Source organism: Peromyscus eremicus, chromosome 5 (genome assembly GCF_949786415.1).
Source record: "Peromyscus eremicus chromosome 5, PerEre_H2_v1, whole genome shotgun sequence".
In the NCBI taxonomy this organism is placed as follows: Eukaryota; Metazoa; Chordata; class Mammalia; order Rodentia; family Cricetidae; genus Peromyscus; species Peromyscus eremicus.
This window is the reverse complement of record NC_081420.1, coordinates 104,667,119-104,694,323: the sequence shown is the minus strand read 5'-3', so window position 1 is coordinate 104,694,323 and position 27,205 is coordinate 104,667,119. Positions and strand designations below refer to the sequence as shown.

At 48.1% G+C, this 27,205-nt stretch overlaps 2 protein-coding genes across 4 annotated transcripts in view; one reads left to right on the top strand and one right to left on the bottom strand.

Moving 5' to 3' along the window:
- Positions 1-2,707: 2,707 nt before the first annotated feature.
- On the top strand, positions 2,708-10,851 carry Cmtm3 (CKLF like MARVEL transmembrane domain containing 3). Of its 3 annotated transcripts, XM_059264239.1 has the most exons (6): positions 2,708-2,863; positions 3,795-4,009; positions 6,721-6,876; positions 7,771-7,866; positions 8,264-8,387; positions 9,873-10,851. In XM_059264239.1, the coding sequence occupies exons 2-6, from the start codon at positions 3,863-3,865 to the stop codon at positions 9,905-9,907; spliced, it is 558 nt and encodes a 185-aa protein (XP_059120222.1). In that variant the 5' UTR covers positions 2,708-2,863; positions 3,795-3,862; the 3' UTR covers positions 9,908-10,851. The 3 variants fall into 3 exon arrangements, with proteins under 3 accessions (XP_059120222.1, XP_059120223.1, XP_059120221.1); XM_059264240.1 differs by lacking the exon at positions 2,708-2,863 and having other exon boundaries at positions 3,704-4,009; positions 9,876-10,851; XM_059264238.1 differs by lacking the exon at positions 2,708-2,863 and having other exon boundaries at positions 3,710-4,009.
- Positions 10,852-16,501: 5,650 nt separating this feature from the next.
- Positions 16,502-27,205, bottom strand: part of Cmtm4 (CKLF like MARVEL transmembrane domain containing 4) — a 43,380-nt gene continuing 32,676 nt past the window's right edge. The window contains exons 2-4 of the mRNA XM_059264237.1: positions 25,950-26,126; positions 22,958-23,056; positions 16,502-21,244 (exon numbers count right to left, since the gene is read on the bottom strand). Of these exons, the coding sequence (XP_059120220.1) occupies positions 21,080-21,244; positions 22,958-23,056; positions 25,950-26,126 (441 nt within the window). The 3' untranslated portion in view covers positions 16,502-21,079. The remainder of the gene's footprint in view (positions 21,245-22,957; positions 23,057-25,949; positions 26,127-27,205) is intronic.

Here is a 27,205-nt window from a genome sequence, read left to right as displayed (position 1 = left end):
AAAGTCTGATGGATGTTCTCTCCTTTTTGGTATAATTCCAGTTTCTCCCCATGTTCTTCTCTACTTGGTGGTGTCGCCCCCCCCACACCCCTTTATGCCATTTCAGCAGGCAGTTTTAGTGTTTCATTGCATGCCTTTATGCTTAATCACATTTTTACATTCCTGCAACCAAAATACTTGACAAAACCAACTTAAAGGAGGGAAAGTTTGTTTGGTTCAGGTTTCAGAGAGGTTTCAGTCCATCACTGCGAAGCCATGACAGCGGGAGCTCACGGCATTTAAAATCAGAGGGTTACGTACAGCTTTCAAAGAACTGCCCCTAGTGATCTACTTCCAAACATGTCCCAGGCTCTTAAAGGCTTCACAGTCTTCAAAATAGTGCCACAAGCTAGGGACTCATTGTTCAAAACATGAGCCCATGGGAGACATTTTTGATTCAGATGTTGAGTTTGAGCTGCTTCTTTTCTATTTTTGTGTATCCATACCTATGTGTATGTGTGAGTGTGGCACATGTATTGAAGGGGTTAAGCTCTCCAACTCTCACAACTGAGTTTAGGTTTCAGTTCTCTGAAAAGGACAAAATAGGCATCTCTCCAACAAAGGGCCATTTATCCACAAGGCCCTTACATTCAAAGACAAGGCCTGAGCCAGCCTCCCAATGTCTCAAGCACAAATCCAGCAGCCCCCTTCTAAATCATGTCTGAACTTGCCCAAGCTTATACAAATATGTCCAAAAATGATAAGACTAAATCTCAGCCAATTAAAAATATACTAATGTAATGGTGCTTGCTTAACCAATTATGTCTGAGATGACCTAACTGTCCCTAAAACTCCCCTTAGCTGTGCTTCAAAAGAGCTTACACGCTCCTCTCAGGGTCGTCGCCATTTTGCACAAGTGAACAACCCCGTATGTACGCTAGAATATTAATAAAACACTTTTTGCTTTTACATACTATTTGAGTCTGGGGTCTTCTTCCAGCATTTCCTTGGACCTTCACAGTATGTGTGTAGGTGTGTGTGCCTCTGCATGTGGAGGCCAGAAGGGGGCGTCAAGTGTTCTCCTACATCACTCCCTGCCTATTCTTTGAGATCGAGTCTCTCCCTGAATGTAGGGATATCAGTTTCTTCCCTAGGCTGGAACCCAATAAGGCCTAGTGACCTCCCTGTTTCTATCCACCTCAGATCTGGAGTTAAAAATACCAGGAGAAACGCCTGGCTTGTCCCATGGGTACTGGAATTGGAACTATAGTCATCAATATTGAGCAGCAATCACTTGTAACAGCTGAACTAACTCTCCAGCCACCACCCATGCCCTTTCCAATGTGCTAATTTATTCAACATTCTCCTCTGGTAAGTTACCTGTCGAATCTCTGGTCCATTTCCTTATTACTGAGTTTCAATTTACAGCCATGTTTTTCCCAATACAGATCAGAAGTGGGTCTCTTAGAACCCTCCCATGTCCTCCTTGGGTACTGTGAGTGAAAACTGGGCACCAGGGTCTCATCCTCCCAAGTCCTGCCCCAGTCTCTGATCAATGTCCTCTTTTCTTTTTAATGCCACTTGGCTATTCTCTAAACCAGCCTGCAAGTCCCAGGACTCCTTTTTATTTTTAGTTATTTAATTTTTGGGTTATGAGCCTAGCCTTTAGCTACTGAGCCCTATTTTAATTTTCTTTTTTATTTTAATGTGTGTTTTGTCTGCATGGTTATGAGTGTACCATGTTATGAGGCATCCAAAGAGGCCGGAAGGAGGTATTGGGCCACTTCTTGACCTGGAACTGATACAGATGGTTGTGAGCTATCATGTGGGTGCTGGGAACTGAACCTTTGCAAGAGCTGCAAGTACTCTTAACAGCTGAGCCATGCTGAGCCATCTCTCCAGCCCTGTCGGGATTCACCCTGTTCAGGGCTACCTGGTGCAGCCTGCCCCCTACCCTAAGCACTGGGGCTTCCTCACATCCTGCCTTTCTTGCACTGCTTCTGAATGGACAAGGGAATGTAGGAAATGTCTTCCTGAAGAAATCACACTGCCTTACCATCAGTGTGGAGAAAACCTTCATCAGGTAAGACGGTAGAAGTGGAAGCCGGAAAGACGATCATGTAACAATGTGCTTCCTGCATGAGGACCTCAGCTGCATCTGAGTTGGATCCCACATACAGTGGCAATACAAGTTCTGGGAGGGCAGAAACAGAACATCTGGGGCTCATTGGCCAGGTAAGGTAAGTCTTGTGGAAATCCCATGCGCTCCAAGTTCAGTGAGAGATTGTCTCAAAAAATAAGAGACTACCCCTGGTCTCTACCAGCACCTAGACACAAGAGTATGAAGGTGCCCGCACACACCCATCTTTAGAAGGGACAGATGTACAAAGGGCCCTGTGGCAAGAGGAAGCATCAGTTTGCTTGAGGGGGCCTTGGAAGGGAGCGTGATTAGTGATTTAAGCATGTCTGGCTGACCAGGAAGAAAGCAGAGGCCTCTTAAAGAGCCCCACAACAATTCAGGGATCTGGAGTGTGGGGCTTAGTGGTGGCAAGACAGCCTTGGTGGTGGGCTAACACTGAGGGAGGACCAGGACAATTCCCAGATCTCCGGTTAGTCTAGCACAGGAAGAACCCAAGCCTCCAGCAGCTAATTAAAAAAAAAAAAAAGGCCCGGAAGGAGGAGAGGCTGAGAACCTGAGTGTGGCCAGGGAAACGGCTGGGGCGGAGAAACTCCGAGCCAGCCGAGAAGAAGGAAGATGGGCTAGCCAAGGACCAGCGGGAGGGTGGCTGGGGAAGTACCCGAGAAACTCCGAGAGGAGCTGAGAGTGGGGAAGGACACAGCAAGAGCTGACGGCTTGGTTAAAGCCGAGCCAGGAGAGGACCAGGTAGAGGGTCCCTGCCCTAGAGATGTCTAGGCTCCTGGAAGGTGTAGGGCAGAAAGTTAGTTCAAGCTTAGACAGAGCAGAGGCGCCAAGCAGGGACAGGTAGTCGCTCTCCGGAGCGCTCAAGGGAGGTAATAAGTGGGTCTGTGTCCGCCAGATAGGGTGAGGAGACAAACAATACTAGAAGACTCCAGGCCAGCAGGCAACACAAAGCAGACCCGGCTGTTGGGGTCCGAGAGGACTGGCAGGACCTGGGTACAGACTCCAAGGGGGCAGGGCGGAGTGGGGGAGATGGGGAGGTAGGCCCTAGAAGGCAGCGTAGAAAGGGGTGGGAGAATGGGGCAGAAGATAGGTGGGGCCGGGTAAAGGAGGATGTGGGAGACAGGGAGAAGGACGGGAATGTGGGGGGAGAGGTAGTAGGGAGGAGGAGAATGTGGGGGTGATTGGAGGATAAAGGGCCACGGATGGTCGGAGAGGCAGTGTGGTGCGGGGGGAGGGAGGCGGGTGTCAACGGATGGGGAAGTGGGCGCGGCAGAGTCCGAGGGAGAACTGAGAATGGAAGGACCGGGCGGGGGAGGATCCTAGGGGTAGTGAGGGGCAGAGGGTGGAAGTGGAAGGATGGAAGGCGGGGAGAAACAGACTGGACTAGGTCTAGAGGGGGAGGATTGGGGGCGGGCCGGGTAGAGTCAGAGGGGCAGTGGGGGAGGCAGGGATGGGAATGGGAAGATGGGGGAGGAGGGATGGGTAGGGGACAGTGTCCCAGTGACTTTGTAGGGGTGGTTGGAGAATGGAGGGCGGGGGGACGGGCGGGGCAGGGTCCGAGGGGCAGTTGTGGGTGGAGATGAGTGGAGGAGGATTGAAAGTGGTGGAGGCGGGGCAGCGGAGGATGAGTCCCCCCGCCTAGTTTAACTCCACTTTTTCTCCTTCCGCACAGCGGGTTTCCGCTTCCCTCCAGAACACTGGGTGAGGCAGTGAGGCCGGAGCTCGACAAAGAGCGCCGCTATGTGGCCCCGCGACGCAGATCCGGAGCCCGATCCCGAGTCCGCGAACCGCCCCCAAAGTGGCAGGACAGTGCCCGGGCTACGCGCCCTGCTGCCCGCGCGCGCCTTCCTCTGCTCGCTCAAAGGCCGCCTCCTGCTGGCCGAGTCGGTGAGTGCGCGGGCTCCCCGGGTGCCCGAAGCCGGGTCTCCGCACCCCCAGCCCAGAAGAGGCGCGCAAAGTTGGGCCACCGCCCTCAAACTTGCGACGGCTTCTCTCTAGCTGAGCGCGAGTCAAAGTCAGGCCGGAGCCGTGGTCTTCCCGGCTTCTCCAGCCCGAGAGGCCCTCGAAAGGGACCAGAGGACGCGGGTTTGGGGACCTGGTCGCTGCTGCCGCCGTGGCCTGGCCGCTGTGTGACCTCGATCGCTTCCGCCCTGAGCTCCCATGGCTCCTTCAAGCCTTGATCTCCCGTTCTGCACACCCTCCCACCTCCCTGGGTGAGACCCGGCCACTTGTGGGGTGCGGATCCTGCGGAGTGGGACGAGCCCCCGGGGAGCGGGTGAGGCCGGGGCTGCGTAGTGAAGGTGCAGGCAGACTGCTGTCCCAGGGTGGCGAGCCAGCGGGGTGACTTCATCCCCTTCTTCCTCCCTCCCCAGCCACGCTCCTTCCTCCTTCCCGCTTGTCCCCACCCGACTAGGAATGTCTCCTTTGTCCTCCCAACACTCCCGCATCATCGCGTGTGGGGCGGGAACTGGCATGGGGCCTATGGAGATGGTGAGAGGGGCGGGAGGAAGGACAATGGAAGGAGGAAACAGCCCATGGCGACAGCCACTTGTTGCTTAGATTCCTAGCAACTTGATATCTGATCTTCCCTAGCAACTTGATATCTGACCTGTTCCCACTTAAGGGGGGGGGGGGGGAGAGCAGGGATGAGAGAGACCGAAAGTGTCTTTAACCGCATCTAGGAAATTTGACAGGTGACTCAATTGAGGGGTCCTGAGAATAGATGGGAGGGTTTCTGCCGTAGGACTTCTCCCTTGTACCCCAGGACACATGGAGACGGCACCAACCTGAGGTCACCAGTAGAATCCAATACTTTGTTCCTAAGTGAGGTATCAGGCAGTCCTAGAGCCCACTCTTAGACTGGCCATCTCTGGAAGCCACGGGGGCAGGAGGGGGGGGCGGGCTTTGAATCACAGGGCATTGAGGAGGCTTCAGTCCTATTCTACCCAGTACCCCTTCATGGAGAAGGGGTGAGTGCCAGCCAGAATTCACAAGATGTCCTTAGCCTTAGCTAGATGCCAGAAATCCAGGCCTAGGGAAATAAGAAGGGTAAGGAGTGAGCTCACAGGGTACAGAGGCCACTCCCGGTCCTTCCTCCCCTCGGTCCCATGCAAGTAGGGAGTCTGACATGGATAGGAAGCTAGGGGAAGTGGCCACCAAGAATTGGGGGATGAGAAACCAGGACTCAAGGTGTGTTATGTGTATGGGGCGGGAGTTTCACCAGTCAGACTTAATTGAAGGGGGGAATGAAAACAGAAAGAGGAGAGACATAAGAGCAGCCTTTAGGAAGGAAATACAGTGGGGGCTGATGACCTGACAATCTCAAAAAGCCTTTCTCTAAGCCTTGTTTCCTGTTTTCCCAAGTGAAGCTCAGCTTCCCCCATGGCGTGTTCAGGGAAAGGGGTGGGAGTGGGGTCCTTGAGATCAGTTCGTTTGTCTGAAGCAGCCACAGTACTTCCTACGGGACATCCGAGTTTCCCCTCTCGGCCCCTTAAACTACTGAGCCACGGACAGACTCAAACCCGGCCATAGTGGTAGATATACGCGCCGAGGAAGATGAAGACCTTTAATGCCCTAAGTATGGATTGTGATACCCTCCTATTAGCTGGGTGACACCAAGTCTGCTCCTTTTAAAGACAGGCTGAGTGGCACATGAGTGGTGTTGAGGAGCATAGAAGTCTTAGAAAGAATGAGCAAGAACTGGGCTGCAAAAGCCTCTGACCTAGCATCTTCATCTTGTTTCCCTGCCATGCACAAAGACTGCAGGACTAGCCAGCGACCTTAGCATCTTCCACACTACAGCTTCGTGGGCCAGGCTTCTGTAGACAGAGTATAGCTAGCCCCACCTTTCATACACACTATCTGAATGGTAGAGCAGGGACCCAGTGTCAATGCTGTCTCCTAGGGAGTTAGAATTTTGTTGAGATGGGGTTTATGGACCCCAGGCTGCTTAAAACTTTCTATATAAAGCTGAGGATGACTTTGAACCTCTGATCTTCCTGCCTACACCTCCCAAGTTCAAGGACCTTAGGCATGTACCAAGCCTGGTTTATGCAGTGCTTGGGATCGAACCCAGAGCTTTGTGTGTACTAGGCAAGAAACTTTCCAGCTGAGCTACATTATATCTTTAGCCTCATGCACAAGAGTGTCAAAAGATCTACATTAACACCCCTGCACCTACCACCTGAACTGTACAGTGGCTAACACTGCTCTGCCTGCTTTATCATCTGCGTCCATCAACCTCCCTTGTGTTTTTACACATTCACACTCAATTGCAGATATCAGTACATTTCAACTTCAACCACTTCAGCATGCGTGTCCTCATTAAAGGAAGTTAGGGTTTTCGTGAAAAGTACACATCTTAGGTGTTAGGTGTGACTTTTTGAAAGCAGTAGCTTTTAGCTCCAGCTTGCCCCCTTGTGGACACAGCCTTGTTGGATGCGTCGGATTGTAGAGCCAGGAAAGGAGTTGAGAAGCTCCACAAGGTGGCCTGTGGGGTGAGTCGGGGGAGGTGGAGGGTTTCAAGATGAGGTACTAGCAGGGGTCTGTCCTGGACTGGAGGGTGGCAAGAGGGTTCCACTCTCTTTGCTCTTCCACAGGGTCTTTCATTCATTACCTTCATCTGCTATGTGGTGGCCTCGGCATCTGCCTTCCTCACGGTACCTCTGCTGGAGTTTCTGTTGGCTGTTTACTTCCTCTTTGCTGATGCCATGCAGCTGAATGACAAATGGCAGGGCCTGTGCTGGCCCATGATGGTAAGGATCGGGGGATCACCTGAAGAATCTGGGTTCTACAATTCAGCCCTGCTGTTTTCAACAACAGTGGGCAGTTTTAAATCAGGACCCTCACACTTCCACCCCTGCCCACCCAGCAGCACTGGGATGGTGGGACTTGATGCAAGTGGTTAAGACCTCCTGAGCTGGTTGGTCTGTGAAGCTGGGCACCCAAAGAAGGCTTCTGACCACCAGGTGGAGCTGTTGTTCTAATCTTGGAGGAGGAATGTGCCTCAGCCACAGGCATTCAAGCCATTTGTGGCAGGGTGGGGTAACGGAGGACTTGTGGGGCTTCCCAGATTCTAGTCATCTGGCACCTGGCCTTGTTTGACCACTAGAGGGTTTTACAGTCCCCTTGTTTGATCACCTGAGGCCTGACAGTCCCGAGAGAATGCCCTTTAATGGATAAAATGCATCATAGAAAATAGGCAGCAGAGGCTAGGCTTGGACTCTGCTCTCTAGAATTTATCTCCAGCATCCATCTACTGGTGATAGTTGCCCTCATTGCAGTCCCACCTTGAGGACTAAGCAGAGATTATGATCATAAATGGATCTCACTGTGGCAAAGCCAAGCCTCTTGGAAAGCTAGACTTTCTCCACTTCCCATTTTTGCCAAACTGCAGAGCCAGATATAGCATAGTATACACCCTATTTGCTACCCACAGGGCAGAGAACATCCAGCTGGACCAGGAATGGGGCAGTATAAGCTGCTGGAGGCCTGCAGAACAAGACACATGAGGAATAGATCAGGGCCAGGGCATGCAGGTGGAGCCAGGACAGGGACTCCACGGGTGCTAGGGCTGAGGGTGTTGGGTCCCCATGCTCTGCCACATTGTGGGAGGTCAGAACAGTGTGGACATGTCCCTCTCTCCTCAGGACTTCCTGCGCTGTGTCACTGCTGCCCTCATCTACTTTGTCATCTCCATCACTGCTGTCGCCAAATACTCAGACGGGGCTTACAAAGCAGCTGGAGTGAGTGGCTGCCCTACCCCCTGGGGGACATACCCAGCAGTGCCCCTTCCCTGATGCGCCAGGCCATCCCTCTTGACACCCACTTCTACAGTGGGGCCTGGGCATATCCTGCCCCTGCTTAGGCTCTGGGTCCCTATGTGGGTCTCTGCCATTTCCAGTCTAATTCAAAATTTAGTCTGTCCTGAGTTGAGAGGTTGTGTCTAGCAGGCTCACAGCCCATCTCCTCGATCTGCCATAACTCAAGAAAGGCTGTGCCGGCCCATCAGTCCTGGTGGGGCCATTCTGTCGGTGCTGCTTGCATATGCCCAGTCTCCTGGTCCACGAACCCAGAGTCCTCATGATGTTTCCATCCATCCTGTCCATGTTCCCTGCCATATGCCATGCATGTATCCCACAGGTTTTTGGCTTTTTTGCCACAATTGTGTTTGCGATTGACTTCTACCTGATCTTTAATGAAGTGGCCAAATTCCTCAAGCAAGGAGACTCTGTGAACGAGACCACAGCCCACAGGACAGAAGGAGGTGAGTGGCGTGGTTTCTGAAGGACCTCGATGATCACTTTTAGGATAGATCTGCCCTTCCTTGGGGATACTTGGTTAGTTTGAGGCTGAAGGAAGTGGGGAATGTTTTACAAACTAGCAGGAAGGCAAAGCGAGTGTATGCCTGGACCTCTGGCCCTGCAGGACACCCTAAAGTCCCCAGGGCAGCTAGTCAGGATGCCAGTCCATCTGGGACCAACCCACTAGACCGTCCTTCCCCTTTCTTCTTTCCTGTTTGGAAGCCCACAGTACCTAGGCAAACATAAGCACAGTGTGGCTTGATTTTTGTTTGGGTGTTTGTTTTTGAAACAGGACCTGTGTAACTCAAACTGGCATAGAACTAACTCACTTCATAGCCCAGGCAGGTCTCAAACTCATGGCAACCCTTACCTGGCTTGTTTGGATCTTTTTCCCAAAGAAAGTGCCAGGTACTTCTCTGGAGCTGGCCAGCAGTGCTGTGGCTAGACAGACAGTTCCTCTCAGGGCTGGTCTTGGCTCTAGGATCCTCCCCATTGAGTACCAAATGGCTGAAGTAGGACCTCATTGGTTAGGTTTAGGGGCCACCAGCTTCCCACTGGGATTCCCAGACACTGTCCCGCTGCTAAAAATGTATGTCATTCCAAACTCATCCCTGGTGTGTGGCCAACAGGTTAAAATGCTCCTGGATGTTGTCTTCTAGTCTTTGGGACTTATAGCAAATGCTGGTCAGCCAACTCAGGGATCAGAGCATAAATGTCCATGGAGACACGCATTTTGAATATTTTGTGTGGTTCTAATACAAAACAATTGTTTTTGCAGCAAAAGTGTTCTTGGTCTTTATGTTAGCTATGACTATAGCAAACTTGTCCTACTTATATAACCCTGGCTAATGGATGAGGGAGAAGAACCAGGGCTTGAGGAGGGAGGTGACGAGCATCAAAATACAGCCACCAGTGCTAGGGTCAGGCACTAGTGATTTGCCTTATGAGGCATGAGGTTCCAGAAGGTTCTACAGAATAATCTTTAACAGTAAGATTCCAAGAGCCTTTAAAATTACATCACTAATTGACTTTAACACGATAAAATGCTTTATATTCGTTTCACAATATAGAATAATATATAAAGGGCTAAACCCATAAAATAGCTTTATAAACAAACAAACAAAAAGATTGCCCATTTTCTAATGTATTTTAGTTCAGGGACAAGAAATGCGTTGCTGAATGAGGGTAGAGAAAGGGGTGCAGGTATACAATTCCAACATCCTCAGGTGAGAGGGGACATCTTGGGCATGCCCGGACCCCCTGGGGAGGAAGCATCTGAGCTTTGGGCTGAGCACAAGTGCCTGCTCTGTATCCTCTTGTGCTCCAGGGCCCAGCCTGCCGCTAAGATGGGTGAGGTTGGGCCCAGCACTCCTGCTGGCAGTCTGCTGGTGCCTCCTCCTATCCCATGCTCCAGGGACCATTGCCAGCATCCTCTACTTTCCTTCCAGAAGATGATTCCAACTCGGACTCGGACTCGGACTGAAGGCCTGTCTGCGCCTGGCAACTGGAGCACTTAAGCCTCCCACCCATACCGTCCCGATGCGGCTACAGGAGCATGGCAGTGGATGCCCATGGGAGAGCAGACCAAGGAGCCAGTCTCTCGAGATTACGCTCCTGAGCCTCACACTCCAAACTGGCTGTGCTGGCTTCGACTGCTGAGCTAGCACGAGGGCACTCTGAATAGCCTACGTTCTCCCGTTTCAGTCCTAAAGACCTTGAGCCTTTTAACCTCACTGCCCCACAGAAGCAGACACATCACATGGAGCCAGTCAGTGCAGTTCATGTGGCAGCACAGGGTGGGGCGGGGCTGTCCTTCACTTACAGGGACAGACAGAAACCACAGCAGGTGACCCACCCAGCCCCAGTGGGCTCTGCATGGAGTGCTCCTGTTCACACCTGCACTTTGTTGAGATGACTTTCAGGAAGCTTTGTTCAAGGAGTCTTCCTCCTCCTCACTGTGAAGCAGGGAGAAGCCTAACTAGCCAAGTCTTACATTGTGGGTCTGAGACCTTTCCAGAAAAGAGCCCCAAGACCTGTTTTCCAGGGCCAGCGGACAGGGAGCCAACAGTGCAGAGGCAGTGACAAAGTCACAGTGGCTGGGCGGGCCCAGTCAAGCCCTCTCTTCCTGGGGTTGCTAAAAGACAACGTGCTTCCTTTGGACACCTGGGCAGGTCCACTGGTGACATGGGCCTTCTCTGTGTTCACTTGGGGGCTGACCCTGTGTATGTCTTTGATGTTTTCTAACTTTTTTGTAATTTTTTTTTTATTCAAAAGTGATGTAACAAATGGCATTTTCTGTGACCCAAGAGGCCCCATGAATGAGCCAGAGTTCTGGGCCCATGTCTTGGGCATTTGTAACCTTCCTACCTTGCATGTGAATCCCCTCCCTAAAAGAATGCCACAATGGATTAAAACAAACTGACTACCTGTTCAGAGTGTGCCTGACTGAGAAACCCACGCGCTGCCCACAGTAACTGCCCATTTCAACACAAGCAGGCACTGTGAGTCCTGATGGCTGACGTCAGTGGCTAGGCAGTACTCATCTCTGCTGGACATCAGGTTAGCATCTTTTACTCGATCCTACAGTCAAGGCAGTAAAGGGTGAGCAGACACCCTGGTTAGGATGGTGTCCTGACAGTCAAAACCTAGGGCTTCATGAGCAAGGGACCTCAGAGCAGCTGCTACGAGGGCCCTAGTCAGTGCTCAGGCCCAAGCACATGGAAAGCAGCAAAGCATTCTGCTCATTGTCACTGAACACACACTCAAACACGTGGGTAGTCAGAGGCAGAGAGGCTGTGCAATGCCCTGAAGCCTGGCAAACTGGCACTTGTTGTACGGTCTGGTTACAGCCTGTTGACTGTGGCTCCATGTCACCTCTACAGAGCAAGCTTGTTGCAGAAGTGGGATCTAAAGCCTTTGGGAAGAAAGAAGAGACTAAAACATTTTTATATGTCCATTTATTAAACAAGAACTCCTTCATGACAATATTCATTAGTGATTAGTGTTGAGAAAATTATTTCCCTCTACATACAAAAATACAGATTTGAACACTATGAAAACAATCAAGACAAGTACCATGAAAAGTTGGTCCTTCAAAGGAGAAAGTGGGGAGGCTGAGGGCAGTGTGAGGCTTTGTCTGCCATCTGGGGCAAATCAATGGGAGCAAATGCCACAGGGCTCCCACACCCCTTATTTCAAGCACAGGGGTCAGACCTGGAGTGAGGGAAGCCTAGCCATGGTAGCCATGTCAGATGAGCCAGGAGGCAAAGCTCACTACTGCAAACCACACAATCAGTCCATTCAACAGCCTTCACCTTGGAATGCCCACAGCCATGTCTATAAACCGCCAAAAAGAAAAACTTTAGCTGGGCATGGCAGCACACTCCTGTATCCCAGCATTTAGGAGAAAGGGGCAGGATGATTGCTACAAGTTAAAGGCCAGCCAAGACTACCAGACTACAGAAACAAAATGTGGTAACTATTAACATTGTGCCATTAATTAAACGAAGTGTCAGTGGCCCATCCTGGCAGAAAGCTGTCATTCGGCCACCTGATGACTTTTTTTTTTCCCACAGAATTACATGTTTTGACTTTTCAAGAAGACAAAGACAAAGAGTTACAAGTTAATGTCCCAGAGAATCCGTACCAAACAACTCCAAAGTGCAGGGCCAGGAAAGCAGAATGAGTGGCTGGGTCACCCTGTGCCCTGGCTTTATCCAGGCCCGCCACAGCAGGGAATCTACTGCATTCCAGCTACCCATAATGCAGGCTACCCACCAGGGGCATCTACAACCCTACCTGGAATCCAAATGGGCCGAGTCCCAGAGCAAGGCTGAGGTGCTGCTGGGAAGCAGTGGCACTTTGCGTATCCTAGGAGACAGCCAGAGAACAGTTGGAGACTGGCTAGGGTAGGAGGGCAAGGAGCCAAATGCAAGCTCTTCCTGTCAGACCCAGTGAGCAGGAAGGCAGGGGCACAGACAGAACTTGAAGAAATGAGACCACTTTCTTCTTACTGTTGGTGAGCAGCAGCTCCCCCAGTCCTAACCAATAGTTGAGTGATGTCAAATAGAATTACAGGGACATGACTTTTTCTAGAAATGTCCTCTGCCTCTCACTCCAACCAGCAGAACACAGTGCAAGGGGTGGGAGTGGCTGGAGGGTGTTTGACTTTGAAAAATACATAGGAAGTTTAAGAGGAAAATGGCCCAAATTTCAAGACCAATATTGTTGAAAGCAATATTGAAAGGACACAATCATGCTACAAAAATAGTGTTATCTGTTTTAACTAAATGTATACCCCCCCATTCCATGATTGACAAGAGTGCTTATGTGACACATGGAAGGCACCAAAGGTGAAGTGATTATTTATCATAAAATATACAAAGGCAGAATTGCCTACTTAAAAAAAAAAAAAAACCACAGACTGTAATAAATAGCTTAGTGTTTCTGCCATGGGTTCCTAAACTCCTATAAACTTCAACATACACAGACAGCTTCACTCCCTTGTGGTGGGTGGTATTGTGTTCCCCAAAATATTGTGCACCCTAATAAACTTATCTGGGGTCAGAGAACAAGACAGCCACTAGATACAGAGGCTAGAAAATGGTGGCACTCACACCTTTAATCCTAGCATTCCAGAAACAGAAATCCCTCTAGATCTCTGTGAGTTCAAGGCCACATTGGAAAGTGCCAGGCATGGTGACTCACGCCTTTAATCTCAGGAAGTGATGGCAGAAACAGAAAGGTATATAAGGCATGAAGACCAGAAACTAGAAGCATGCATTTGGCTGGTTAAGCTTTTAGGCTTTGAGCAGCACAGTTCAGCTGAGAGGCATCCAGTCTGAGGAAACAGGATCACCTGAGGAACTGGCAAGGTAAGGTGGCTGTTTTTATTTTTATTTTATTTTTATTTACTTATTCATTATTCATTTATTTATTTGGTTTTTCGAGACAGGGTTTCCCTGTGCAGCTTTGCGCCTTTTCTGGAACTCACTTGGTAGCCCAGGCTGGCCTCGAACTCACAGAGATCCGCCTGGCTCTGCCTCCTGAGTGCTGGGATTAAAGGCATATGCCACTACCACCAGGCATTGTTATTGTTTTGTTTGTCTTGTTTTTGAGCAGACTGTACAGATTTATTAAGGAAAAACAAGAAGAGCTGAGTGAGGAGCTTCAAAGAGAAATACCCCTGCTGCCCTTTGTTTTGGGACATGTCATGAAGCCTAGCTAGCCTAAACTCTTCATCCTTCTTTCCAGCTCTCTAGTGCTGTGGTCCAGCAAGCCTTACTCATGAATTATATTTCTGATTATTGAAGTCTTACCAAGCTGGACAGTAGTGGCACACACCTTTAATCCCAGCACTTGGGAGGCAGAGGCAGGTGGATCTCTCTGAGTTCCAGGCCAGCCTGGGCTATAGAATGAGTTCCAATACAGATTCCAAAGCCACACAGAGGTGGCTGTTTTTAAACAATATCCCGTTTGCTTGTTACAAAAAGGCATAATCTGCAAATATATAAAAAAGTCCGCAGGCATCCCATCAGAAACACCGGCTCATCCTGTTACTTAAGGAATGCTTTGTAGAGCAACAGTGAACGGCTTGTCTCACACTCATTTTCTAAACAAAATGAGGTCCCTGAGGTTGACCGGCCTGATTCTTTGCCGTGTGAACTGTCTGGGGGTTCCCACGCCGGAGCCGCCTGGGACCGCTGTGCCTGGGCCTGAGCCTTCTGCTCCCGATCCCGACCCAGTCCACTTTCCTCTTTTTTCCTGGGCCCGATCGCCGCCCATGCTGGAGGTTGGCATCTCACTGTCGCATCTGTACCAGCTCCTGCTGCTGCATCTCTTTTGCCTTCTGCTTCGACCTTAATTGCTCTGGGTCTTCTTGTCTGGACCGAGACTTTGCTGCCCGCATCAAGATCTCCCTCTCCTGCTCATCTTTCCTCTGCTTTTCAATCTGATCAAGCTGTTCAAATAATTTGAGCTGAGCCCGGACATTACTCGCTTGCTCGTATCTGTCGTCATCCTTATAAGAGAAGTTTTTCTGCTGAGCTGTTTCAGATATTTTTTTCTACAAGATTCTGCAGCCTTTGCTGTGTGGCATGAGACACGTAACTCACTACATCTGGATGCAGTTCCTTGATGCCTTGCTTTTTACCTATTTCCAGTAATATACTTATTAGGTAGTTTTTCTTGTATTAGTTATAAGCTTTTTAAATTTTAGACAAAAAAAAAGGGGAAATGTGGTGGTATTGTGTTCCCAAAAATACTGTGTACCCTAATAAACTTATCTGGGGTCAGAGAACAGAAAAGCCACTAGATACTTAGGCTAGAAAATGGTGGCACTCACACCTTTAATCCTAGCATTCCAGAGGCAGAAATCCCTCTAGATCTCTGTGAGTTCAAGGCCACATCGAAACAGCCAGGCATGGTGACTCACACCTTTAATCCCAGGAAGTGATGGCAGAAGCAGAAAGATATATAAGGCGTGAAGACCAGAAACTAGAAGCGTTTGCATTTGGCTGGTTAAGCTTTTAGGCCTTTGAGCAGCAGTTCAGCTGAGATTCATTCTGGATGAGGACTCAGAGGCTTCCAGTCTAAGGAAACAGGATCAGCTGAGGAACTGGCGAAGTGAGGTAGCTGTGGCTTGTTCTGCTTCTCTGATCTTCCAGCATTCACCCCAATAACATGGGGGGGGGGGGCGCAGCGGGGGGCGAGCTGCCGGTGCCTGCGCCCGGGACCCCCGCGGGGCTGGCAAAGGGCGGGGCCGCGGCGACCCCCAGTCTGCCTCTGACGCCAGCGGCCACACTGACGCTATCCGGGCCACGCTGACGCCCGCCCAGCCCACCGTACTGGCCCCGCGCCTGCCGTAGCCTGCCGCAGAACCCGACAAGCCATTCACTGTTGCTCTACAAAGCATTCCTTAAGTAACAGGATGAGCGGGTGTTTCTGATGGGATGCCTGCGGACTTATTACGCCTTTTTGTAACAAGCAAACGGGTATTGTTTAAAAACAGCTACTTCACCTTGCCAATTCCTCAGGTGATCCTGTTTCCTCAGACTGGATGCCTCTCAGCTGAACTGTGCTGCTCAAAGCCTAAAAGCTTAACCAGCCAAATGCTTCTAGTTTCTGGTCCTCACGCCTTATATACCTTTCTGTTTCTGCCATCACTCCTTGGGATTAAAGGTGTGAGTGCCACCATTTTCTAGCCTAAGTATCTAGTAGCTTTTCTGTTCTCTCACCCCAGATAAGTTTATTAGGGTACACAATATTTTGGGGAACACAATACCACCACACTCCCTAACACTCTTCCAGACGGAACCATGTCAAACAAAATCAAGTTATTAAAAAGCAGTGATTTTAGGCAAATGGGTTAATTTCATCATGATTTGAATTTTTTAAATGGGTTAGGAATGAATTGGAAACAAGTAGCCCGGGGCCACAGCATGTCCCTGCTCTTGCTCTCTCTAGCCCTTGACCCAGCCAATTTAACCCCTGAATGGTTGTCCTCTTCACTGCCACGAAAAAGGGAACAGAGTTGTGAAACTTGCTGAACAGTTCTGAAAAACCAGAGAAGCAGAGCAGGTGAGTGGAAGGAAGTGGGTCAGTCAGGCCTGGCCCTGCCTTGGGTTGGAGTGAGCACAAGTCTTCCTCCACTGTCTTCTCTCTCAGCCATTCCTTGGTAGCTTTTCTGATCGAAAGGGAGGGGGGCGAGGTAATTCCTGCTGGGGTATTAGCATCTCTCTCTCTTTTCAGAAACAATTATGAAAGACAAACAAACAAACCTCTCGGCCCTGCCCTATACCCCACTAACAAAGCTGACTGAAGGGCTCCAGACACATTCTTACCATAACTATAACCAAACAAGTTCCACTAACTCGCCACAGTCCAAGTGGCATTAACCCTTAACCAAAGGCTCACCTGAATTAAAAGTATCAGAATAAAAAGGGCAACAAGGTACATAAATGGCACAAATACACCGTTCAAGGACCTATAATCTAAATTTGATTCTAGGCAAAAGGCTAGTATTTTGAGCTCAATGGACTTGTGCCCCCACAACCCACATATCTCCTTTCCTCTTAGGTTTTGTTTTTGTTTTTGTTTTGTTTTTTTGAATAGGAGAAACTAGAAAGGGAAAAAAATTCCCAAAGCCTGAGAACTTACATCCAATGCTATATTGACTATTATGAAATCCAAGAGAACATTCCCTTTTAGAAGAAAATTCTAGATCTAACATTGATGGTATTTTCTTTCAGAGATAATAGCTAAATAAACATAGACAGGTCAAATATTTCAAATTACTTTCTCAATCAGACAGGTCTGATTTCTTTTAAAGATGTCTGCTAAGAAGAGAGAAACAACAGACTAAGGAGTTGGGACTAACAAAGCCAAGAAAACAGACCTGTTAGGTCTGCATCCTGCCTGGAATGCACCTTAGGCAGATGTCACCTGCTCAGACCCAGACTAGATGTCAGCACTGAGGGATGGTGGTCTCCAACAACATCCAGCTCTTGACCTCAAGTCCATTCAGGGTGCACAAGACCTCCCTCTTCTGAAGAGGAGGAAGTTGAGGGAATGCTTCCAGGGCAGCAGGGGTTCTGAACACAAGTACCATCTATATTGCTCCCACTGCAGCCTCCTCCTGCTGCCACCAAACTCCCTGCCTAGCTGGCCCTTATGGGGGCAAGTGCTGATAAAACCAGACATTGAGAGAAACCCTAGACTGTGCAACTTTACAAGGAACGAAAAGATACCTGGAGACTTCCCACTTGAAGCAGCTTTTTTTTTCCCTGCTTGAGAACAGTCAACAATTCTCTAACCAGGAGTGCATACCCCATCCCTTCTGCCACATGCTTAATGTCACTATTGCTATGTAGATGACATCTTGAGAAAAAGGCAGTCAGGCAGGAGCACACTAACCATGTGTGTTCTGAACACAGATGGCAGAGTAGGAACCGCCTACATGGTCATTAGATACAAAGTCTCCATGCTCCTAAGACTGACACACAGGGAATGTGACATGGGCAGAGACGAATCTCAGGCCACCTCATAGATAGGCAAAGGGTTTCCTCCAAATAGTACAATTTGTGTCACGCACAGAGCTAGCCAAGACTCCTTCAAGGCAAGCAAGAATTCACATACATGTAGGGACAAGAGTTAGACCTTCATTTCATCGAAGAATGCCCGAACCACTAGAAAAACTTCAAAGAAAATAGAAGAAATTTGAAAAGAGAAGAAATGTTTTCAGCTGAGCTATGAAACTCCCCTCAAGTATCCAGCACAGGGTGCAAGCCAGGTATACCAGGCCCATGGGTGTGAGCCTTCCAGCCAGGGGCCTATAAAAAGACCCCAAGGCCAAGTGCTCGCTGCACAAAGACCATGGCTGGTTCTTGCTGGTTTCCCTGTACCCAGGTCTGCCCACTCTGGTATTTTAGCATATTGCTAAGAAAGATGTGGGCACTGGGTGTGGGCAGCTTACTGAATTCTTGCTTTTTTTGTAGACAAAAGCAATCTGCCCTGCATGGCTATCTACTTTAAATGGAACTTCTCTGAAGAGAATTCATTCCATCACCATGTTCGCCCTTTTTAGGAGCCAATAAGTATCTTTATGTTTCCTTGTCTCTCCATTCAAAGGAAAAAGGGCTTACCCTCTGTGCCTTTGGCAGGGAGGGTAGAGGAGAGTAGTGGTGGACGACACTCAGTCAACAGACAGCGCCAAAATACACTTTCTCTGAGGATGTCAGTGTTTACATCCATCAAAACCACCAACGAGGAAGGGCTTCAACCCCATGGCTCCATGACCACCCCAGGTGTTCCCAACAACTGCATTTCCCTTCAAGTTTTGCTCCAACTGGGAAAGCCAGTTCATTCCCTAGGGAAATGGAAAAAGCTAAGGTTGACTTAAAATGCCCAAAACCTAAGTGGCACTGGTCTGTAGTAGACTTAATAAACACAAAAATATGCTTTTTTTTTCAATTTGCAGAGGTTATTTAAAAACCCCAAATCTATATTATCTTCTGTTTGCACAGAGGCACGACAGGAAAAATACAAGTGTCTTTGCATTCACTGTAGGCAACCATATTCCCTTCATGGCTTTTCCTCATCACGCTGGTTGTATAGACTGGGACTGTGCATCATGCTGTTAGAACGTGTACAAGCCACTTCTGGCTCTGTGGGAGCTAGTTAAATAGTACAAAGAAATACATATACAAAAGCCACAGGGACGCTTCATAGCACAAAGGATATTAAATAGTTACTGGGATATAAATAATCACAAAGATAATAATTCTGACACCAAGATGCAACTAACTCTAAAGTCTTTCAGGCCCTAAGACACCACCACTTTTATCTTATCTCAGTATTCATGGTCTCAGTGGGCCTCAGGATGATTTCTTTCAGCTGACAACACTCTCAGAAGGCCTCCTTTCAGCACATGATAAAATGGTTTTATTGAGTGACTTGGGAAATGAGCAGCAATCCAGTCTGAATGCTTCTTTCTTCTGGCTCACTTCAAAGGTGTCCTTTTCCCGAGGCCCAGTAACATGATAAAGCTCAGGGTGGTCCTTCCAAGTGGGCCTCATCTGATTCAGGCAAAGTCTTTGTGACTCTATTTTAAAGGGAATTCTTGCAGGCAAAGAAGCCCGATTTTGATTGTGTAGACACACTCAACAAATGCAAAATAACCATGTCAAACTAACAGATAAAAATCCAGATGCCATCCGCTCTCCCGTATCATCACACACAACAGGTTCAAAGCTGGTAAAACACAAGGTGTACTGACTGACTCATGACATCCAAGGACAGAAATCTCTATCAGGAGCTGGGCAAGGGCCAGACCCAGGCTGCCCTCTGGAGGAGAAAAGAAGCAGGGAGGGGAGTTACACCAGATTAGCTTAGCTCTCCTTTGAACATGTGACCTGGACTACTGCCAATATAAAACGACAGCAGAACTGGATTACACTGGATGTTGGGTTTAGGGAGCCAGTCCCTAGTACTCCCTCAATCAGATATAGCCTGATCCTATTTCCTGTGGACTCCTGAGCCCTGCAGTGGTATCTGACAGTAGCCCCTTTTGCTATTCAACCATATAACACTGCTCTTCCCTGAATGATGCAGAGCCATGGCACACAGGGGCACCTCCTCAGACTTTCCTCTCCCCAGCCTTGCCACCTCCTTCTGGGTTATAAACTACAAAGGACACTGCTCAGGCTATGAACAGTCTCAGTAGGAGATAGTGGAAGCTCTCTACTATTGCAATATCTTCCCGCCAGCCATGTCTTCTCCTTGGTGAGGCTACACACAAAATATTAGAGCTACAACAAGGTCTGTAAACATCAACAGTTCAGAGTGAGAACCTGACATGTTAAAACAATTTTCCAAAAAGTCATAATTAGTCTCTAATAATAACAACAACAACAACAACAAAATTACAGCATCATAGGGGCCAGCTCAACTCGTTCACCACAAAAATAATCTTCAGTTTATCAAGAACCAATCCAAAAGCCGGATGTAACTAGGATTCCTAACATGTTCCAGGACTGGTGTTCATAGTGAGGACACTCAGGCACCCAAAATGACAACAGTGCCTCGTGGTATATCTGTGGAAAGATGTGTCCTGGTGCAGATTCAAGTATTTTCAAATCCTAGATAAACTGACTCTGAATCACTTTAGAGCTTGTCTTGGATATTCAGAGAACTAGACATGTCCATACAATAGAAGTGTGAGTTGGAGTGTGCCACTTTGTAACACACACACACATACACACACACACACATACACATACTCTGCCAGCCTCCACATACACACATGTGATCCGTGAGGCCAGCAAGTGGGCAAGTGCCTCAGCTGGTGTTAGGAGTGTATCTTCTGCAGCTCTCACATGAGAAGGTAAAAAGTGCTGAAACTGCAATCCAGCCTCAAGGTATGGAAGGGAGGCAAGGGACAGGCAAAGGTGATGGCCCCTGTCCCGGGAAGTGAATACAGACCACAGGAAGGGGACTCATTTGAGGCAGGATCAAGTGCTTTCTCAGCAGGGTAGGAGACAACTGGTCACTGTTCTGAGTCAGTGGTCCCACAGGACACTAGAATTTCCTGTCCCTGTATTATAGAGACCTGGCAAGGAGGATAGAGGAGCACATCCATTCGCCAAGCCCCTCAAAGTCTCACCCAGGCCGTGCTGGCTGCCTAGATGCCCTGGGCACGGAAGACAAGGAGAGTGGATCTAACCAGCCAGACTCAACACCCACCCACGGCTCACTAGGGGGCTGTCCAAGAACCTCACTGGCTGTTCCAGCCCTGTGCCTCTGTCATGTGACATGGAGTGCCCTCTCAATGCCATTTCATAAAGTTTTGACTCATCACAAATACACATGACAGGGTGGCTCAGAGTCAGATGAGACCGTGTGTTCTGAGACCGTTAAGACCTAGAGCAGTCCACTGAAGTTGGCTGCTCCCACAGGCACCCAATGCTGGAGGACCTGGGCTCTTCGGGCCACCACAGAGCAGTCACTGGGCCATTCTAGGCACCCTTTCCCAAAGTGAATTTTTACCGAACAGGACAAAATTCAACTGGATCACACAAAAATCTGACGTGCTGAGAGAAAGAAAACTTGATTAGAAGAATAGTTGTGAGGGCAGTGGGAAAAGGACTCCAGAAGGTTCTCATGTGTCCAGGCGCTGGATCTCAGGGCGACTGTCCACATCTCTGGATTCAGTGCGAGCTCGGATGTAGTCGTTAGTGCTCTGCTGGCGGAGGCTGACTCTCCATTTCTGCACGGCCAGGAATGTGCTCACTGCATAGGCTGCTGTTGCCAAGAAGCCAAATATCTAAAATACACAGTCACAGTTTACCCTTGCGCATGTGCCCGGAAGCTGAGGCTGAGTGTTGTCATAGGGACCCAAGCTGTATGCAGCCCCTTCCAGCAATACCAGATCCCCAGCCCTACCCAGTGTGTAGCTGTTATCTGGCTGAAGCCACGTGACCTACAGAAAATCTAGGCTGGCATGAAGACAACTAAGAGGTCTTTTGAATCTTTTAAATCTATTTTTTTCTTTTCTTTCTTCTTCTTCTTTTTTTTTGTTTTTTTGAGACAGGGTTTTTCTGTGTAGCCCTGGCTGTCCTGGATCTCACTCTGTAGACCAGGCTGGCCTCAAACTCAGAGATCCACCTGCCTCTGCCTCCCGAGTGCTGGGATTAAAGGTGTGCGCCACCACCGCCTGGTTTATTTAATCTTCCCCCCTCCCTTTCTGTGGGGGGAAGGGGTGTCATGCATTTGGAGGTCAGAAAACCACCTTGGGTGTCAATCTTTTCTTGTTTAGGACAAGGTTTCTTGCCTTGGGCCATGCTGGCTGCCTAGATGCCCTGCGCATGGAAGACATGGAGGGTGAATCTAACCAGCCAGACTCAACACCCACCCACGGCTCACTAGGGGGCTGTCCAAGAACCTCACTGGCTGTTCCAGCCCTGTGCCTCTGTCATGTGACATGGAGTGCCCTCTCAATGCTAGCTGACTCCATGAGCTTCTGGGGATTTCCCTCTCCCCATCTTGCTTAGGACTGTTGGGATTATGAACGTACCTGTTACCATGTCCAGCTTTACATTGGTTCTGGTAACTGAAACTCAGGCTCTCATGCCTACATGGCAAGCACTTTACCCACTAAGCCAGCCCTCTAGCCCATTATCTTTTTAAAGTATTAATTAATAGTATTGTTATTACTATATTATTTTGAGGGCCTCAATACGTAGCCCTGGCTGACCTGGAACTTTCTATGTCAAATTTAGGGCAACCATCTTGCCTCCTGAGTATTGGGATTACAAGTGTGCACCACTACGTTTGGCTTTGAACTTTTTTATTTTTAAATCGCAAAAGTACCTTTTTTACCGCATGCAATGCATGGTCACTGGTCCCACAAGTAAAAATATAATGTAGACCAAGTGTGATATAGAAAGATTAGAATCTCACATGAGAACCCCACAGTAAGCCACCTATCCCTTGTTCTCTACCACCACACCCCACTACTGCCTCTGACCTGGGCAGCATCAGGCAAAATGAAGTAGAGTTTTAACTATTTAGTCAAGCTTGATGGATCTCCTGATCATGTTGGAAGAGCAGTCAGTTTCATAGTTTTCAAATAATTGCTTATTACATTTATTTATTCATAATTTGTGTGTTGGGGGTGTGTGTACCATGGTACATAGGTAGATATAAGAGGATAATTTGTAGGAGTCAGTCTTCTCTGCCCATGTGGGACCTGGGGATGGGACTTAGGTCATCAGGCTTGGCAGCAAGTGACTTTTACCTGCTGAACCATCTTGCTGGCCCCATTTCAGTGGTTCTTAAAGCCCCTTACCCACCCTCACCCATCACAAAAGTGATATGTGCTTTTTATAAATCAACAGCAAGGCAGAAACAGAGCGTGGAGAGTGAACCCTTTCTATTACCTGACCACCACCCCTTATCTCTTGGGCCTCCCAAGGCCAGGACAGGAAACACTTGGAGGTGTAAACTCAGCCTATTTAAACCAATCCAGTCTGCTTACCACGGCAGCAATTTCCGCTCCGGTTTTGTGGTTTAAAGCAGCCAGTACAATTGAGGCAATAAAGAAAAAGAAAGTGCTGAGTCCAGTGTTGACCAAATCCTAAAGAAAAAGGAAAAAGTAGAATCATTTGCAAAGCACCCGAGAAACTTTCCTCGTTTCTCTTGTGCCTCATACCTGCGGCAGTCTCAGTGTTTATTACTCACTGGAAGAACAAGAGAGCAGTAATGGTTCACAAAGCACATTTACTAACTCTTGTGTTACCAAGTCCTGACTTAAGAGCAACCAAAACTGGGAACACTGCTTACCGTTCCGAGTTTGGGTTAATTTATTTGTTTGCAGTGCTGGGCATCGAAGCCAGGTCTTTTACATATACAAGCCAACAGCCCACCACTGAGCTACCCACAGTCTTCTAGTGTCATCTTTTTTATTTTATCTTATTTTTTTGAGACAGGGTCTCTCTGTGTATCCTTGGCTGCCTTGGAGCTTGCTCTGTAGCCCAGGCTGGCCTTGAACTAGGAGATCCACCTGCCTCTGCCTCCCAAGTGCTGGGATTAAAAGTGTGCATGGCTTAGTGTCACCTTTTTAAAAAGGTTCTCATACCATTTAGATTAGGCCAAGCCTCCCGAGAATACAAATGTACCGAAACTGGGGCATCTCCCAGTATTCTCTTTCCCGGATGACATATAAAACACGGCATTCATACATTGAAAACATACTTTCTCAACAGACTTTCAAGCTTCTATGTCACCAAAGTTTGGAGGATTTCCACCAAGGTTTTTGCAAAGTGAGCGAGGTTACTAACCTGGTGCTGCACGGATGGAGTTGCTGCCTTCCTTGTGGAAAGGATGGTGGCACAGTGACTAAGAGTCACAGTCCCACGGGACCTAACCAATGGAGGACTTCAGACAAGCCGTTTTGTCTTTCTGTGTTTTAGAGTGGTAACAGCAATCCCTTCCTCCTGGAGCTGTTCTGGAGTATGTGGATGAGCCAAGCACAGTGTCTGGCCGACAGCAAGGGTCCTCCTTTACACATTCACTAGCACTTCTGTTATTCCTGTTCTAACCTCAGGTCCTTAGTAGCCTGGGTTATACCTCATAGCCTCTGTGAGCTTCACTGGAGAAGAAACTGCAGGGAAAACCTAATCTCTTTAAGTGGCTGCTTGACTACATCATCAACACTGGCAGGTCTAGCCTGACTCCCAGAGGTTGATTTTTTTCTTTTTCTTTTATTCTATTTTTCTGTCTTTTCACTTTTTAATACCGTATTTTTAAGACATAGTCTCATTATGTAGCCTTGGCTGGACTAGAATTCATTACGTAGACCAGGCTCAAACTCATTAGATCTGCCTGTCTCTGCCTCCCAAGTGCTAGGATTAAAAGCATGTACCACCACACCTAGCCACACTCCATCTTCAAGTACCACTCCTGTGCAACAGAAACCCAGAAGCCAGGGCTCCTCCTGAGCCTCTGCATGGGCCCGAAGAAAGCTGCAAAGCAGGAGCATGGGCTGTGTCCAGAGCTGACTACCCGCTGTCATGTTACCTAGCACAGCGGCAACTGCTGGCACAGGCACAGTCCGCCTAGATCCACCAAATCAACGGGGACCTCAAGAAGTTGATGCTCGCCTATGATCTCAGCACTTGAGAGGTAGTGGCAGGAAAACCAGGAGTTCAAGAGCATCCTTGGCCACACAGTGAATAAGAGGCCAATCTGGAATATATAAGATCCTATTTCCAAAATAAAATACAATCTAGCATATAATTATCCTCCACTTTCAAGGCTACAACAAAAACAGCTGAGTTTACAACTGACATTAACTTTTCTAATCAGTGGCTCCTTTACAAAATCCCTACCCTCACCCCACCCCTTCTGTGTTTTGTCCATTGGGACAACATAGGGGCAATTTGATAAAGACCTTCCCTGCTTCATGTCCCGGGACGTACCACAACAACAGTGCCACTACACCCACAGACAGCTCCCATTTCTTCCCACATGGTCACTTTTTCCCAAGGTGCCTGTAAGAACCATGCACCAGCAACAGAGTCAGAGCAAGCTGGGCCTTTCCCATGGCCCTAGACACTAGGGTGAGGGTGTATGGCCTGCAGCCCTGAGTGAGGGCAGGGGATCTACAGCTAGCCCTCTTCACGCTCCCAAAGCTGTGATGCCTACGTGCTCCCTCACAAGTAGAGAGAGCAAGGCACTCTTGTGCTATGGAGGACCTCCCTCAATGACTCCCTCTGACCTTGTACATGCTCATCTACAAAGCAAGGGCAAGAAACCATGATATAAAAATTGTTTTTCTCAAGGACAAATAAAAACAACAAAGTTCAGAAAATTAATTGGCAAGAGGATGCTAAGGAAGCTTAGAACCCAAAGCACTGAGAGAGGACGCACTCCCTCTGCAGACCTTCCAGTCAGACTCGCAGCCCTCAGTGGCTCCTCATTTGACAGCACTCTTGGGGTTTGCAAGTTACTGGCATTTTTACTCATATTGTTAATTCTCTCAGAATCAATATTTTGCTGTTTTTTTTGAGACAAGGTCTTGTTATAGAACCCAGGGAGTCTAGATCCTTATGTATACCATGAAGGCCTTGAACTTGCGGTGATCCTCCCGTCTCTGCCTCCAAAGTGCTAGGACTACAGGTGTGAACCATTACACCCACCAGAATTAATATTTTTATAAATGGCTCTTGGGTCTAGTCTGAAAAATATGCAAATGTATTGTTTTCTTTCCTACATTCTACAAATAGCAACATAACCAATCCTCCAGATAAGTGTAAATACAAATAACATCTTTGAAAGGATCAATACAGTTTTGTTATGATGTTTTCCCATTAAGTTAGGATTCACTTTACTTGTGTAATTTTACTCAACCCAGTAAGGAAACTTAAATGTCACAGCTGAGTTATGAGGGAATGTTTAAGTACCAAAATGAGCTAGAGTTAACATGCCAGGAGATTCCCCTTTCCGGGAGAGCCAAGCCACATACTCACTGTCAGATTCCAGTTGATCTGGGGGATCCTCATATGAAGGTTGAGACTGAAGAGAATCAGCAAGACCCCAGTCACCACAAATGCACTGCAGCTTACAAACTCAAAAAAGTAGAGGCCTTCGCACGGGGAACACTCCATGATGGTCTCAATGCAGATGAATGCAATCAGGGCCAAAATCTAACAAGAAAAGAAACGTACGTATATATTTATTACCTATCTGTGGACATCTATGCCTGCTGTGTTTAAATACAATTGAACAGTAGACAGCAACAGGGTTCTCCTCTGCAGAGAGCAGTGTGACTGACAGAAACACAACTAACTTCAACTTGTAGGCAGAACAGGTAAAGGAGTTGGAATGGGAGGTCAAGTTCATAACGAAAACAGTGAAGGCCCTTCCACTGCTACACTGAAACCAGCCAGGCATGGTGTGGCCCTTCCAGGCCTTTTGGTCCTCTGGAAGAAGGAATAAAGGAAGTATCTCTGCAATGTGTTAGCTACCCCTTTAAAGGCCCTAAAAAGAAGCTGTCTGGCTTCTCTTCACCCTTCACATGCTAAAGACAAAGAGCCCATCTTCATTAATTCACATGCTTTTGGAAAGTGGGTCACTGGATTTCATCAACAGGTAGGCTGATAGTTTACTTAAAAATAAATAAATATTTTAAATCTTTGAATAGAATCAATTTCTTCTGAAAAGCCCAAGTAACATCCTAGCATTGTATCCCCAAAATTCAGCAATCATAAAACTAAAGAGATACTGGGAGACACAACATCTAGAGCCCAGGAGAAGAAGTGGGTCCCAGGCTATGTTAACGGCCCTCCAAGCAAGGGTGCTCTTAATACCTAGTGTCTAATCAGTCTTTGGTTCCGAGCCTCTACTCACATAGTTATCCACGCCAGTCCTTTACCAGATCCAGCCCCACTCCACTGAGATACAGGCCAATGAAGCAGACACAAGCTGTTCCAAAGCCCTCCAGAGCCAGCAATGCAGCATTCCCTTGGGATGGTTCAAAATGGTGGAAGTTGTGCTGGGAATTGAATCCGCATCCTCTGGAAGAGTGGCTAGTACTCCTTACCACTGAGCCATCTCTCCAGTCCAACACATAAATCTTTTAATGTTAAAATCTATACACAAATAATTTCTGACTCAGAAAACGTATTATAAATCTTATTTTTTTAGCCTACTTTTTCTTCTTAATAGTATCTACAGGTATTTCTAAATAAAGGGAAACATTATTTTTAATTATTACATGGTATTT